This window comes from Lissotriton vulgaris, chromosome 1_1 (assembly GCF_964263255.1).
Source record: "Lissotriton vulgaris chromosome 1_1, aLisVul1.2, whole genome shotgun sequence".
Classification (NCBI taxonomy): Eukaryota; Metazoa; Chordata; class Amphibia; order Caudata; family Salamandridae; genus Lissotriton; species Lissotriton vulgaris.
In genome coordinates this window covers 600,583,354-600,600,019 of record NC_141685.1, presented here as the reverse complement: position 1 = coordinate 600,600,019, position 16,666 = coordinate 600,583,354, and the positions used below count along the sequence as shown (strand labels likewise).

Genomic DNA, 16,666 nt, shown 5'->3' with positions numbered 1-16,666 from the left:
TTCTACCAAACTCTGGATGCCTGAGATGAAAGTAAAGCGCAGCTGTGGTGTTAATAGCCGTGTTCTGTGTTTTGGGTAATTTTTTGACGACCAAGGACAAGATGTCCCTATAGTGTGAACCTACACTAAAGGCGGGGGAGTCCTGTACAGGGCAAAGACAACCATCAGTATATATCGCACAAATCTGGAAATCCTCCTTGCTCTCCTCTTGTCTGTATGAATAATGTCTGGGAAGGAAGGATCTAAAGATCAGTTTATTTAAGAAATTCGGCACTTGGTGAAGTGTCTCTTGCTAAGACTCTATTCCTGTATCTTTATTTTGTTTTATTTTGGGATATGTTTGTAATCATGAGCTTCAGCAAAGAGTGTATTTTATTTATGTTTTATTGTTCCCCCACTTCGCTTGTCATACCATGGTCTACTGTGTATAGTCACTCAGGGCTCATCAGTGAGCTCAGCCTTTTTTTTTTCTTTGTTGGTGTCAGACATAAACATAGGCATAAATGTACACACCATAGCTTCCAAAGTATAGCCAGCATTAGATAAATGTAAAGTCTTGACATTTTTCTTCTGCTTAATTGTCCAGTGTTTGTTTACACTCTATTGACATTTACCTGTGACCACATCTTATACAGGTAGAACCATGCGTCACAATGTCAGTCCCTACCAGAAAAGAAACTGTGTGAAATTAACATCATAACTTATAACACACAGAGGAATTCTGCCCAGTTGTAAATGTTGTACAATTTATCAATAACTATCGAAGAGCTCCCAGCTGTGGCCGGGAAAAGGTGAAAGAGGTCTTATGTCATGGGATGTGAAGCAAAAGGAAGGTGTTCTCCCAAGGCTTCACAGCCTGTCAGTCCCCATAGCTGAGTCTCCGGAAGTGTGAATAAGGGTGAATTTCAGCTCTTCATGGCTGACACAATCCATACATAGGGCAAGCTCGACTTGTGTTTGTACTTTTAGTGGACAGGAGCCATATTCTAGGAAGCCAGTGACCATCTCTATCCATAAGTCTGCAATCGGTCTTCCTCATACCCCCTATAATTCTCAGCTCTGAGTCCATTTCTCCACTTGAATTTTCCCCCAATTATTGGTGGGGTGGGCACATGAAGCATTTTACGTTGGTTGAAAATGCCCCTGAAGGCTAAGCCCTATGCCAGGTCTAGGATCCTATTTTTTTTCTCAGGTTTCTGGCATATAGCCCAAGAAGGCAGATTTCTACCGTGTGGAGCTGGAGGCGACCTTGCATACCCTCCAGGTCTTCTGTGACTGGGAACCACAAGTGCTTTACTATTGAACAGCTTCACACCATGTGGAGGAAGACCTCTTAGTTCAAGGTACATCCGGGACAGTTAAGATCAGTGGTGTGTAATAACACATTCAGTCATTGTAATGTGAGGCATGTAAAGTCTAAGTAGTTGAACTGGATGGACTTAAACCACATGTTACGTGGGAAGGTGTAGGTGCACTTTAGGAACTGGCCACACTCCTTTCCAGTCAAGGACATACCTATACAGTCCTACCACTTGGCCTTCAAAGCTGGCAGGTCATCGACCCTCATGGCCAGTGCAGTTATGTATAACCTGGAGATCAGGTACCTGCTTTCGCCTAAGGTGAGTAAGGAGTGTAGGAGGTCATGGGCTGGGGGTTCCGGCTCTAAAATATCCAGGAGATGTTGTTTAGCTCCTGTTAGTGCCCCACAGGTGAGGAATTGAGCACCTGGTATATTGTCCTAGTGTGCAGAAGGAGACCTCTGAGTAGCAGTCCACCAATATCGCCACTCCCACCCCCGCCCAAGATGCTCCCATAGTAGACCTAAGGTTCTCACTGGCTCTGCAGGGCTTGCGCATTCTGTAGAAATCTGGAAGGTACGGGAATTACTCCAATTTGTGCTGAGTCCAGAAACCCGTGTAAAGTCATCTAGCAGTACGAAGTTCCAGAGAAATGCTATTGTGGGATTCCTTAAGAAGTTCAACTTGTCATCCGCATAAAGGGAGCACATGTGTTCCCCGTTGTGTAGTGGAATACCCATGTCCTGGCCTTCCAACGCAGGAGGCAAAGAAATCGTTCAGCCGCCAGCATAAAGAGCCTCAAAGGGTCAGAGATACACTTATCCGTGCATACCTGCGTGTTAGTGTAAAGCAATGCGACTCATTTGTTCCAACACCCCACAGGGATATCCTAGTCATGACCACACGCAGATAATCCCTCGTAAGGGTATCGAAGGCCTTCTATAGGTCTATGGAGAGGATTAGGGTCTCAGGGAATTGAACCTTGTTCGTTTCATCCAGCACTCGATACAGGTGCTGGATGTTATGGGATGTGTTGCGTTTGGGAATTAAACCATTTTTTGTCCCCATGCACCAATGCAGCCTGGTGGGTTTGGAACCGGTTCACCATTATTTTGCTAAGAATTTTACAGTCTAAGTACAGAATAGAAATATATATAAATCAACTTATATTGTTTGGTTACTTAAAACCATTACAAATTAAAACAACATAAACAATATATTAAAATTGCATATGCAAAAACTTAAAAGCATTTCAATTAATCTGTAGAACTCCATGGTTAATCAAACAATATAACTTCTCCACAGAGACTCAGGTACCAAGTCACCTTGCAACCAACTTCAAGTTCAGCATAGAAAGTGGGCAATATGCTGTTGCGTCTGTGGCGTCACTCAGTAGCTTAGGTATGGAAATGATCAGCGCCTCTCTGGCCGTGTCCAGGAGGCGCCTGCATTTGAACTCTTTGGGGTACATTTCAGCAGCCTAAGGTCTATCTGTGGGGAATAAGTCTGGTAAAATTAGTATGGAAGGCCATCTGACCCTGATATCTTCACCAGCTCTTTGCGTAGGGATGGCATCATTTTAGGGTAACCCGTGGCCTCAGTTTCCAGACATCAGATGTTGCCTTCCAGAGTGGTCAACTTAGTGCAGAGTGAATGCTCCATACCTATGGAATGGTTGGAGCAGTGCCCCTTATCAAGGCTTTAAAGGCATCCCATTCAATGTTTGTATGGAAGATGCTGTGTACATTTATGGTGAAGTAGGCTGCAATTTGGTCTCCCTGGGGTCCCTGAAAATAGGCTCGCACAGAAAGCTGGGAGAGAGCCTTCAGATGGAGATGGGCGATGTGGGCCCTCTCCAATGGAGCTCAGTCAGTAAAGGGTTGTGTTCCGATATCGTACGACCTAGGTATTCAATGCACATAACTTGGACAAACAAGCCCTTCCAAGCCTAGTATTTTGTCTATGCAGACGTTTAGGTTGGATATTGAGAAGTAATAAGAAAGTTCCCTATGTCATGGATTCTGTTCATGCCATGCACCCAGTCCCTGTAGCCTTGTGCCAATCTTAGCATGGGAGAGTCAGCTAGTGGAGGGACAGAGCAGTCGAGGTCAACATCCCCAACACATTTGTAGTCACCCCCCTTCCCCCCCAGTAAAGTCGGGACATCAGGGTCATGCAATGAGAATTCTTGAAAGTGTAGATAGGATTCGTGGTTGGCCCACATTTGAGGTGTAAATACTACCAGTTCATATGTAGAGACCATTAAGTCCTTCCCGTTATGATGGCATATCTTCAGTCATTGTCAACATGTGTCTTTAAGACTTCCAAAGGGACCCCTGGTCTAACCTAAATCAGCACTCTTCTAGAAAAGGCAGAGTATGCTGTTGCATAGATGTGTTCCCACCAGTGTCTCTGTAGCATGGGCACCTCAAGGCCAATCAATGTGTGTCTGCTGAAGGAGAGCTATCTCCACCACCCTATGCTTTAGGAAAGACAGGATCTTGTGTCTCTTGTGTATAGATCCCATCACATGAGCATTCCAACCATGGAAGGAAAATTACATCATACTCTCCACCCGGCATGGATAATAATTCCCTGCACCCTCACCCCAGGCCAAAGTAATTATCATTGTGTCTCGGGAAGGCTTTTCTTGTGAGAGGTGGCTGCCGCCACAGCTACTGCAGAAGTCTCTCCCCCCTCTGACTCTGCTGGAACAGAATAGCGGAGGATCAAGGTTAGTGAAGCCAGACCACCTCAGTAAGAAAAGGCTAGGTGTATGGGCAGGCCTCCAGCCAGCTGGTAGCCATCAACTTTCAGGCATAGTGTCACACAACAAAGACTTCACCCCTCACCCGGCCAAAGGGGTAAAAGAAGGAGGCTAGCAGGGGAGCGTAGAATGTCCAGAGTCAAAGAATATCAGCCAACCTGGGAGTTATTAGAGGTTCAGACACAAGGTGTTCAGAGAATGCGTCAGAGTCCAAGCTCTCTGAGGAAGAGGTAGACCGATGTGGCACAGGGGAGGGAGCTCTCTGGCAACATCCGCAGAGAGGATGCACCATCCAGCGCCACCATCCTCCCCCTCTATATCTGGCTCCATCTCAGGCATACATTGCTGGTCCCCTCTCAGCATCCTTGACGGCAGCATTTCGGCCTGGGTGGTTTGGGACTCTGTCTTCCATCAAGGCCACCTTTGTAGGCCTCGAGCCTGTCTCACGCTCAGACAGGTCCTCATGGAAAGTAGCCTGACAGTCCTCTATGAACTTAGGACACACAGGTAATAAAAGCATATAATGTATGCCAGCATCCCTCAGTACCTTTTTAACAGCAAGGAAGAAGGTCCTGCCGCTGCAATACCACCATCATATTGTCTGAGACGATGGCCTCCAGAGCAGTGTCAAAGTGAAATCATTGGACCTTTTTGGAAAATCAGGTCCCCGTCCCTGTAACTCAACAGGCGAGTGTCTACTGAGCATGGCGCAACCTCCAGTGGAAGTGGTTTCTCAGGGACTCTGTGCGTCCTCTACAAGGCAAAAAAACGATGAGAGGCCCTGGAAGACAACCTCTTTGGCCACACAGAACTCAAGGCTGGCCACCATGTCTGTCCCCTCTACTTTTTCAGGTTACCAAACTATCCTGTGTTGTTTCAGCTGCTCTGTCCCTTGCATTCCTCCGACCGTTGGTCCAGCAGGCCAACTCGTCAGAGCAGATTGGCTACCTTGCCTTATAGCCCATGTACAGGGGTCCCCACTTCATCAAGGGCATTTGTGTTGCGTTTCATGTTGGCCGCCAATATGTGCTGGGTATCCTCTAGGATCACAAAGTCCACAGCCATCCTGTCTATTTTTCTCTCCAGGACCTTGTGCGAAAAATTCACAGCATTTAGTATTAGGTCCAATTATACGGTGCAAGGGGGCAAGGGGACAATGTGCATCCATACACTGTAGCTTGCCAGAGGTTACCCCCAACAGTGTGTGCTTCACTGGTTTAGTGGGGCCCATGAAGCCCACTTAACCTAGGGCTGGGCCTGCTTCCAAGGATGCTCAAGGGGCTCCTGGCTCTGGTGGGTTGTGGGAGCCAGAGGCAGTTTTTGCAGCCTTGCTAGTTTGCAAGCCAAGCCCGCCCCCGAGCTCAGCCTTCTTTAATGTCTATCTGGCTTCTGCATTTACGTTGATGTTTTAGTCAGGTAGAAAGAGGCAACACTTTTTATTTTCTATCTGACTACTGTGGCCAAACTCATTGGATAACATGGCTATATATTTTTTGACAGGCAAGCAATACACAGTTAATTCTTAAGAACTGAGATAAGCATGTTGCCACCCAGTTGAGATTTCATGGGTACAATTGAGAACTGTATGATGGTTATTAATTTCAAGCTGAATCAAATTCAAGTTCAAGTTCGGCATTTGTATAGCGCCTTATATACCCAGAGGGTCTCAAGGCGCTTGAATGGAGGGGTACTTTATTTATCGAAAATCCAAGTTTTCAATTGTTTTCTGAAGGAAAGGTGGTTCTGAGTAAGGCGGAGATGGGTGGGGAGAGAGTTCCAGGTTTTGGCTGCTAAGTAGGAGAAGGATCTTCCCCCATGATAAATCATGATAAAACCGAGAGTTTTATTTTGCAAGTGTCTTCTTTACCACATTCTGAATTGTGTGGCCCATTTCTTTGCACCCACTCCTATCCACCAAGTGAGAAATTGTGGTATTGTATTTGGAGATAAACTACCTTTTTAGCCACAAGTTTCTATTTTTTTGACACATTGCTTCCTAATCCTTAAACCTCTTTGCAGGAACCTTTGTTTATCTCCATTGTCTCATTGGGTCTTAGCCCACAAGGATATAATATTCAGCAATGTGTGCATTTGCCAAAGAGGTCTCTAGTTGGCTGGTCATCTATTTCTCAGATCCTGCTTTTCCAAATAATCCCATACTCGCACACTCACATCTAGTATGTGCTTTCGATGTGAAGCAGCTACAGATTGGGAGAAGAATTGTTTCTTTTTTACATCGAATACATCGAAGATTTTGAACACTTTTACCCTTCATATATGGGCTTTCATGAATCATTCTTTTTTCAGATATTTCTCAACACGTGGCTTTTTATTGCCAGTGTCTACTTAAATTCGCCCTGACCTGTTGTCTGAGAAACTGTGCTCTATGATACATATTGTATGCTGCAGATGGGTATTCAACATCACTTTAAGGGCTTATGTGCTTTAAATGAGCATATATCTGTGTATTCTTTTAACTGTATGAGATGTCTGGTTTGTATTATCGTGTGCATGTGTAACTTACTAAGTTTCAGATTTAGCTGTCTTGATGTTTACATCTGAATGATATAACCACAAATTCAGTATTTAATGTGAAAAGAAAGTGAGAGGTGGACTAATATGATTGTGTTCATGCCAGGGACCAAGAGGACAACAAGGTGATCCTGGTCCTTCTGGGGAAATGGGCCCTGAGGTACGTTTCTGTTATGGAAAAACATTACAGATGTGATTAACATTATAATTTTATTAGAGTGGGACTGTGCTTGCCATCACTAAGATCATTAATTCTATTGAAAAGTGTTATGTTTTAAATATTCAATTGAAAGGGAAATTCACATGAACAAATTTTAGTCAGATGTTATCTCCACTGACAATTGTACTTCAAAGCAAAGATTGTGGAGAGAAGGGAGACCAACCAAACTCAACAGCTATTATCTTTCATCACTTCCTAGATCTGCTCTAGCTTACTTTCAGGCCACCAGTGTGATAATCCTATAGGACTGAAGAACACCCTGGAAGGCATTTCATGAAATTGTATATATTAGAGATTGCATCTTGGAATCTTGCTTGACTTCTCACTTTTCTAGAGATTAAAGCCCCAAACCTATAGTCAAGGAGTTGAATGTAGACTTTGGTTTGGTCTTCCCTGGCTGCAAAAATGGATATGGTAAAGCTGGATTTATTGCTGATATAGTCTAATTTTAAAGGGATACCTGCTACCCCCGCATTATCTGCATTGCTTTAGCATCACATGTACTCCATGACATGCTGATTGACAAAGCTTGTGTACATGTCCAGCATGTGAATTGCTAATCCATGTATAGTGTGCGGCCACAGAAAGACAAATCGAGAATGACTTCTGATTGTCTGCAGAAGACACAGTGGTGATGCAACCCAAGCTTGAGCTGTAATGATGCCACGTTTATCAGTTTTCATGGGGGATTCAGTACTTTCTCACAAGTGAAACAAGCATATGTTTTAACTTTGATAATGACCTTATATTCTCCCATGGGCATGAGTAGACCTCTTCAGTTCAGACTTTGTGGCACATTTTGCCATTGTGTTTTGTGTGGTGGTGCTAATGAATTACAAGACACTATTCAGTTTATCAGTTGGTTACCCATTGTAGAAACCTGAACACATTAGTCACATCTTGTGGGGCTTCCTTGCTAAATATTTAGAATAAATTGCTTAACGACTCTGTGTAGAACATTATATTGGTTATAAACTGAACACAACTTACTTCCAGATTGGTTTGGGATTGAAAAAGCTGTCTAAGTATTCATTATCATATGGAAGGGACAAGTGATAGGCTGTGCAAGGGGTGTGTGTCTCAAGAGTACAGGATGATGTGAATGGCTGAAGGGCATCAGTCCATCCCTCAATCAATGAAAATCCTGATATGGCAGGAGGAACATTTTCCCACTGCTGATGCTGCTCCTATTTTTTCTAAACTACATGTAGCTACACACGTTGCTTAGTTTCAATGTCGTTGCTAGACTTTTTGCTGCCTGTGGTGGTCTATGTGTCTGCTGCACGTGACGGCCGCAGGTAAGAGTGCGGTGGGTGACGGCAGCAGGGAGACAGGTGACGACGAGGCTGCTGCGTGCCCCTAAAGTCATGCCCCCCTTGACAAACCGCCCCACCCCCACCCCTTGCTACGCCACTGCTTAGTTTCCTGTAACCAAAAGAATAAGTAGTTACAAACATGCTTTGAAACTTTGGATGACCCCTACTTACTGGAGGCTGATCGCTTATATGAATAGTGTCCCTCTTCGGAATTCACTAGCTTTGGGGTTTTTTAGTTGACAATAAGTAGCCCGTCCTTCACATTGTAGCGATTCTGATCCAATGGTTACCAGACAAATGCAATGTCATTATTTGCAATACGAACTTTGCTGTTTAAATAGCAATGCAAATAAGAAGTGACAATTATACAAAATGTCTTGCACTATGTGTTCAGCAATGTTGTTTTATCATGTGCAATAACATTCTTATTATCATATAGGGACTTCCTGGCACTGAAGGAGAGGTTGGTCCACAGGGTGAACCTGGTGCAAAGGTACGTTTTGGACTTACAATTTGTATTCCCACTGAAAACAAAGTTACAAATATAATTGATTTATTCTTTAATGATGATACATGCATTAATAGAGATGTGAGATCAGGATTTCCACAGTCTATACTACTGTTATTAAAGTTATTTTCTTCCCCCTAATTAATTTAAATTCTGTATTTAGGGAGATGTTGGACCTGATGGGAATGCTGGGGAGCAAGGAGAAGCAGGTTTAAGGGTGAGTTTTACAGAAAACTAAATATATTGTGTGGACAGATGTATTACATTTTCCTCACTTCAATGCCTGTTGAAGGTTTTTCTGTAGGAAAGGATTCCACTTTAAATGTATAGATTTTGTCTGTTGAAGTTTAGCTAAATATGAGATTATGAGATAATATTAAACACATCACCTTTTCTGTAATTGACATATAAGATAATATATCTAATAATAGTAACTTGGTATATGGTGCTCAATAGCTGCATTTTCCACTTATTTTAAGCACTGTAAATAGGAGGTATGACTGGATTCTGTTAAATTACCCAAAGATATCTAAGTAGTAAATTGCTTTAAGGAATTGACTTTTAGCTGGATGGGAAAAGAATTAGAGCTATTAAGGAAGTAATACATTTTCATAACTCAGAGACCTTCTTTTTTGCTACTTCGCCCATGAAATCTGCAGTTGGTCCTTGAACTTCCTTGAAAACTACTACATTGATAGACTTCACTTACCTAGATGGCACTTCAACAACAACTTAACTCTCCAAAGCACTTAGTTTACTCTCCAAACTTCAAGGCAGGTGGTATGTATAGTAGTAGGAATACACATGTATGAGGCTCAGGGGACTTGAGAAAACCATGTAGGCCCAAAGGTATCTTGATTATAAAAAGTATTCCTCTGATCTCCATATTCTATCAACTTTGAGCTCCACATCAGAGCTGTTCTTAGTGGTGACATTCTTAATTGAATTTAAATGTTCCAGTCCTCAAAAGAAGGCTACTGGAAGGGCAACACACACATTGTACTCTAAAAATTGCATTAATCTGTAGCTGTCTGGAAGTGAAAATAACTCCAAATGGACTAATGAGAAAAGGCTTAAGGCTCCCACTCATCTCCTTCATGTCTCCTTCTTGAAACAGGTTATGCTGAACCAGACTAAAGATGCATTGATTTTACCAAGATATGTGCATATCTCGTAGAAACAGGTGGTTCTCCAAACCAAATAGCACCGACGTCTTTACTACCCATAAAAGTAAAAAATGCTTCCTGCATTCGAACAACCTTTGAACTTTAAATATCAATGGGCCCACTCTCCAGCAGTTTATCTTCCTCATCAACTGTCCACACACTGTAAAGCATGTGGCATTCTCCCTGTCACGGCCTGCTTCTTTTCTCAAAACTACTTATTTCCTGAAAAAGTAGCAGACTACAAAATGTTAAGGGCTAGACAGATCTCTAATTCTCTAGAGCATCTATGCAAGACTCCTGGGGAACATACTTCAAGTTTCTGACCCATGCCTACAAAGCCCTCCCCGATCAACTTGAACCACTGCCTGCACCTCCACATACCGACTAGGAATTGCACCTCCACACACCTCGTTCTCGTACAGACACCACGTATCCGCTGCTTCCCCTTTGGAAGACGCTTCTTCTCCCACCTCACCGCCAAAGACTGAAATGCCCTCCCCCGTCACCTCCACACTGCATGCTCGCTGACCCACTTCAGGAAGTAATACCTGCAGCAGAGCGCTTGGGCACCCTCTGGGGTGATTCCCCGACCTATGCAAGTACGACTTCATTGATTTATTCTATGCTAGTAAATATTGATGTTTGAAGCATGTTAAAAGGTCTAGATCAATCAGTATTTATACTTTCTAACAAAACAAACCTATATGTTAACAATCTTGACTGTATCGCCCCTAAAACTGGAAAATTCTTGCTGCTATGAACTCATCAATAGTTGACTGGTGGAAAAATATAAAAGAATAATAAACCATGAAGGATAATCCAACAGATAAATTCAGTCATGCCTGTTCAGACCAGTAAAAGAAGAGACATTCCACGCTTTAGTCAACCCCTTGATAATACCCTCTGCCACAGTTAGGTTGTAGCAGTGCCTTTTTCTGTACCCCAAAAAAGGGCATACCAGGCTACTGGAAATAATGGAAACTAGAAAAGTATGTGTAGCCAGAGTTATCAAATTCTATGCAAAAGCTAGCCCTACTCCCCTATTCTGTGATTTCAGCTGCATCCCAAGGCAGAAGACAATCACACTTAAGGCCTTGGTCTTGACTTTCAAAGCCACTCTTCATTCAGACAGTGACTCCAACCACCAACAGATATTAACATTTGATCCCCTCAGGAGAAGATTGGATGTATTAAGGCAGACTTGGAGAGTGCAGGACATTCATGAAAGGAGTGCACAAATTGAAGCTAATGCTTCTCTCAATTACACAATGATTCTTCTTTTTTATTCAAAAAGCACACAGCCTCTTCTCTCATCAGTTCTGAACCGATTTCACTATCCACAATTCCTGGGAAAAGCACATTTCCATATGAAAAATTAATGTGAAACATGAACATTTTTATTTACTATGTTGGAATAAAGCAAGGGCATTTCTTGCTCTGCCTCCACGCCTCCTCCTTACTCAAGATATACCCTTACCTTTATTCCTTTCCCGATTTGTTTTTATGCAACGTGTTTCAATGACATTTGTGCCTTTATTGCAAAGTCCCCTTATTTCTACACTTGTAGTAGAAAAGTTAGTTTGGCTGTTTCTCCCTACCAAAATACACCTCTTTTTGCCAGAAAAGTGAAGGCTAAAGAACTTCAGAGATGGGAGAGGTGAACATCATTTCTATATGATTAATTTGTCCTTCCAAGTCTAAGGTACTGTCTAAGAAGAGAATATTTTTGCAGTTGAATATTAGTCATAGGAATGTGGTCAAAGATAGTGAAGGATGAGAGGGTGAATGCTGATTGATAAAATTCTCTTTATTACAATGCCAGAATTAACAGCCTTCTTCCCAGTAAGCCAGCTGCAGACTGTCAAAATGTAATTACTCCCACACAACTGGCCAAGCTGTTAAAGAAGCATAGCTAAAATCCTTTGATATTGATGAGACACTTTATGTGATCTGAGTTGTATGAGTAAATCCAATAAAATGACTTCATCAGGGCAACAAAGGGTTGCACTGCCTTAAGTGAGAGGGCTTTTCATGACAAAATATGCAAGTTACATACAATTGATGCCTACTTGACCATTAATCCTTTAAAAAAGGGTGTAGGTGGAAAGCTTAGGGCCTGGGAAACTAATATTTGGAATACAGTAACAGGTAACAAAGTGAGTGAGATCTCCATACTTTTTTTTATAAACAGGCTGACATTAGTCATGCTAACAAAGAAACAAGAAACATTTCCGTTCTGCTCTTTAGTAAAGCTATGCAAGGTCGTCTGATGAGCATAAAGCTAAAATGTAAGGAAGCGTTTTTGACACAATTGCCTGTTTTGGATACATCTCTGAGGCATTGTGCATGCAGCAATATAGATGCAAGAAGCTGCACATCCAGCTTCACCCTCATCTCTCCATTGAGAATCAGAGAGGTAGAATGTATAAAGAGGTCTAAGAATTAGGGAGGGTTAGACCCGAAGACTGGTTGCTTGGGAGAATGCTGGAGAGCTGAAATCTGAGCTTCTCGGGGGCATGTTGGGATAATGCATGGCTTGGCATAAATATAGAACTAGATGTACCTAACTATTTAGCAAAGCCCTTCATTGGGAGGCTTACAGTAATATAAGTATAACACTCGGTAGGGTTTATATTAATTAATATAGACAGTAGGAATAGGCAATATAAAATGCATTGGTTTTCTAATACCCATTTTGTTTTATGTGATGGCTGCTGAAATAATAATAGTTCTTATCATTACTATACACAAAGTGTATATGTTGATTGTACATAATGAATAAATAATTATTATAAACACCAATTCCTGTGTCTGTCTACTGTCTCTTCAGGGTGTGGGTCTCCGCACCTACACATAATCTGTGTTGATAACAGTATTTCGGTCAGGGTTGTCTGACTCTCATTCCTCTGAATATAGATGAGCCTAGCTCATTGCAGAGAAGGGCGAAAGACACCTGCATGTTTTTCTTTTCTCTAAAGTGGGGGCAATAAACAAATACCCCTTTGAGGGTAAGGAAAACTGTCTGGTGTGCCCTTTGTAGAGGGGTTCCCTATGGTACATACATTTGAAGATGCATAGTGACAGTGGGGAACCTTGGCGAAATCATCCACAGGACATAGCTGCATTGGATAGTGACATTTTCTTATTTCTGTGGCTCAGAAAGTTGGAGAAACATCTTAGTTAGCCCCCCATCCTGTTAGCCAGCCACTGCTGAAAGATGACTAAGCAAGATGTCTATTGCGTAGGCGATAGAGATGCCGAGTAGAATAAAAAAACTCATCTGACCTTCATCAAAAGCTTCAAAAATGTTATCATCTTATTAATGACAGCTATTTCTGATGAGTGACCCAAGCAGAGAACTAAGAGTTGTGACTAAACGAGGTGAACCTGATCTCAATACATCTGGAGCTGTCTGGCTGGTAACCACTTTCCCAGAAGATCTTATGGGTAAACCTGTGAATGGCATGTAGTTACTAGACACTAAAGAATACAGACCCCCATATTGTTAGTGGCAGTGAAATAATCATATTTCTCACAGTTATTAGGATCATCCCTTGGAAGAGGTCAAGATCATGAAATCTTTGAAGCAACCATCCAGGTGTGGGTTATTCTTAGTACCAGCCTTTGAACTGATATAGAAGAGATGTTTAAGGGCCAAACAAAAGTTGAAGACAGAATCTAAACAAGTACAGGTTCCAGCACTACTTACATAGAAAGAGATATCATGGATGAATGTCAAGTACTGGATGACAAATTCTCCATCATGATTTTATAAATCGCCTTGATGCTGCTGCAGATTGGCATTTTTTTAAACATGTCCTCCAACATGTTACAGAGATCTTGACCTGCAAAAAGAATCACAGAGAAATGAGGAGGGATAAAAAGAGAAAGAATTCTTTTGTTGAGATTTTAGCTTAGTTGGTCATGTAATGGTAGAAAAGAAATTTCTGAAACACAAATGCATGATGGTAAATTCTAAGATGTGCCTTGTCATTTGAGAGGTTAGTAGAAGTGTATTTCTTTTTGCGTTTTCATTTCTGGTTTATGAATGTTTCTTTCAGTATTTTCAGATTAGAAGAGAACCATTTTCCCAAATCATTTCTAGGGACAAGAGAGATGATGTGTCAGAACATGAGTATCCCAGCTTTTCACATGCTCTAAGGTGGCTTGGCAGCTCTTGGATTACTTTGCATCTCCCTAGTGATGTAGCTGCTTTAGGATGACTTAGCAGTCACCCTACAGCTGTTTGTCCGAGATTCAACTGTTGAAAAGTGTTATTCCAGGTTGTCACAGAAACATGGGGTCGTATGCTTCTTGTTCTGCTGTAAATGTATGGTGTGTTTAAAGTAAATTGCCTGATGGTTGGTCCATATTAAAAGCCAAAATTCAATTTTCTTAAGCTGACATTTTTGAAAACACCCAAGGCCTGACTTTGATAATTCCTCGGTTCATTAATTAACCGCATGACTCTGGGGTGGGACAATGTGTCAAGAAACCTGACTGCAAGTCAAGATGATGAATCATCAATTGAACATCTGATTAAAATCTCTGAAACTAGTGAAAGGTGAAACAAATTGGGTTTCAGATTGGTTAGGGTATGCACCTAAGCCAGACAGAACCTACACTCTAGTCAGGGTAAGTGAGGTACACACACAAGATAACCCCCGCTCATCCCCTTGGTAGCTTGGAACAGCAGTCAAGCTTATCCCAGAGGCAATGAGCTAAAGCATTTGCGCAATACACAGAAACACCAGTGACACACACATACACCACAAAAAATACTCCACACAAGGTTATATAAAAGGTCATATATAAATCATGGCTGCTGGGCATACTATGCCAGTCCTGGAAATGTGAGGAAACACAGCAGACATCACAACATCAGGGTGTAAATATGGAACATTCAACTGTGGGCCATATACGACATACATTAGTACATTAGGAAATATAATGTAGGAGTTGTCTCAGAGTAAGCGCACATTAATCACCAGATATCATGAATACCCATAATGCAGAAATGGATGGTATGCCGCGGGAACCCCTGTGCGCCCACCAGTGACAACACAGTATCAATAATCCCCTAGTGCATGGCAAAGGAACTCTGTGCACCTATGACAGTCCTTATGGAAATTCAAGGGATTGTCAAGAATGAAGCGGGCCTCTGTTGAGGACTCACCCCGGACTGCCCCTTCAGAAGGCAAATGCCCCCAAGGTGTGTATCAACATGGGGGGGCACATACTGAAAAATAAAACAGCCCAAGAATGGGGAAGTAAAAGGCAACTGCTCCAACCATGAGGAGTAACTGCGAAAACCAATGCAGGTTGCTCCGGCATTGTTTACTAAGGATCAGCAATGGGTCCTCCTGTGAACGTGCAGATGGCTTCCGGGATACAGGCGGCCTCACGATGCACCTGTTAGTTGTCCAACAGCTAGTACGTCTTCGCCCACTCCACCACGTCAGTGGAGTTCCATGGCTCCCCTTTGGGTCTGTGCCAGAGTCAGGCAGCGGAGCACACAGGCTGCAGTCCCTAGCAGGGAGACCTCGTTGGATCTCCCCCACGTGCCAAAGTCCGAGGGCAGCTGCCGACGACCATGTGGTGTAGCTGTTAAGACCCCAATGGGAAAAAGAAACGGTGGGAACCACAGCTGCGAGGGGTACAGCGTGGCAACTTAGGCCGTTGCGAAAGCTGCACATGGGAAGACAGCAATCAGCTGAGGGGAGCACCGCGCTCTCTCTCAGATCACTTGTCGGTAGCCCATATCTTCTGTCACTACACAGCACTCCTCAAGCGGTCAGAACATGCTCAGCACATGCTAATCTTGACTTGGCCAAACCGCCCTTGTGCAGGAAGAAGTGCTCATCACACACTTTGTAGCCTCGGGGAAAGGAAAAATACAGGGCTCACCGCATACTGATGAGCGATAAACCACGAGCAGTCCACAGTGTTCACCACACGCTAGACTGGTCAGGACAAGGGGCATGCACAGCACTCCTTGGAGAGCACCGGGGGGCACTCAAGCAATAAAGTAGGCAACAGGCCAGCATATAAGATCCTTTGCAGGCAAAGAGACAGTTCTTCCAGCAGATCTGCACAATTAAGCAAAGTCCAAGTGGTAGTTTTCCTGGCAGCACAGCAATCCTATGGTGCAGTATGTAGTGCCGGCAGTGTCTGGTTACAAGTCCCACGCAGTGTCTAAAATCATGGGGCCACAGCCCCTGTGCTTATACTCACAAAGTTGTGGTTCTGGGGGTACTTCAAGCAAACTTTAGGAGTGCACAACACCCCCAGTCAATCCCAGCCCTTGCTCAAGCCACATTACAGGGTGGCAGAGATAGCACTATGAAAGGCAGGCACAGCCCTATTCAGGTGCAGGTGACAACTCCCACCACTCTAAATGCAGACCAGGTCAACTCATCCTGGCTATGAGTTGGACTAAGCCAGACGGTGAAGACACAACCAGGCAGGGCACAAAGAGTCAGAAGTACACAGAAATGCCCACTTCTAAAAGTGGCATTTCTAAAATAGTAATAACAAATCCGCTTTCACCAATTAGCAGGATTTATTACCACTATTCTAAACATACCAAACATGGCCACGCTACCCCTTTCATATCAGAAATTACCACTGAAACACATATCAGGGAATTCCTAATGCAACCCTATGAGAGGAGCAGCGTCACACTAGTGAAGAAACCAAATACACTTTTTGTCACTCCCAGGTGATGCCACACAACAAAGGCACACGTCCTACTTATTACCTATATAGCATCCTGCCCACAGGGCTACCTAGGGCCTACCTTAGGGGTGACCTATATGAAGTAAAAGTGGAGTTACAAACTTGTCAAACACTTTAAATG

General features: G+C 43.0%; 1 protein-coding gene across 1 annotated transcript in view; it reads left to right on the top strand.

Moving 5' to 3' along the window:
- The window catches only part of COL24A1 (collagen type XXIV alpha 1 chain), an 897,023-nt gene that overhangs the window by 677,216 nt on the left and 203,141 nt on the right, over positions 1 to 16,666 (top strand). Inside the window, exons 33-35 of the mRNA XM_086954096.1 lie at positions 6,704 to 6,757; positions 8,573 to 8,626; positions 8,805 to 8,858. Of these exons, the coding sequence (XP_086810222.1) occupies positions 6,704 to 6,757; positions 8,573 to 8,626; positions 8,805 to 8,858 (162 nt within the window). The remainder of the gene's footprint in view (positions 1 to 6,703; positions 6,758 to 8,572; positions 8,627 to 8,804; positions 8,859 to 16,666) is intronic.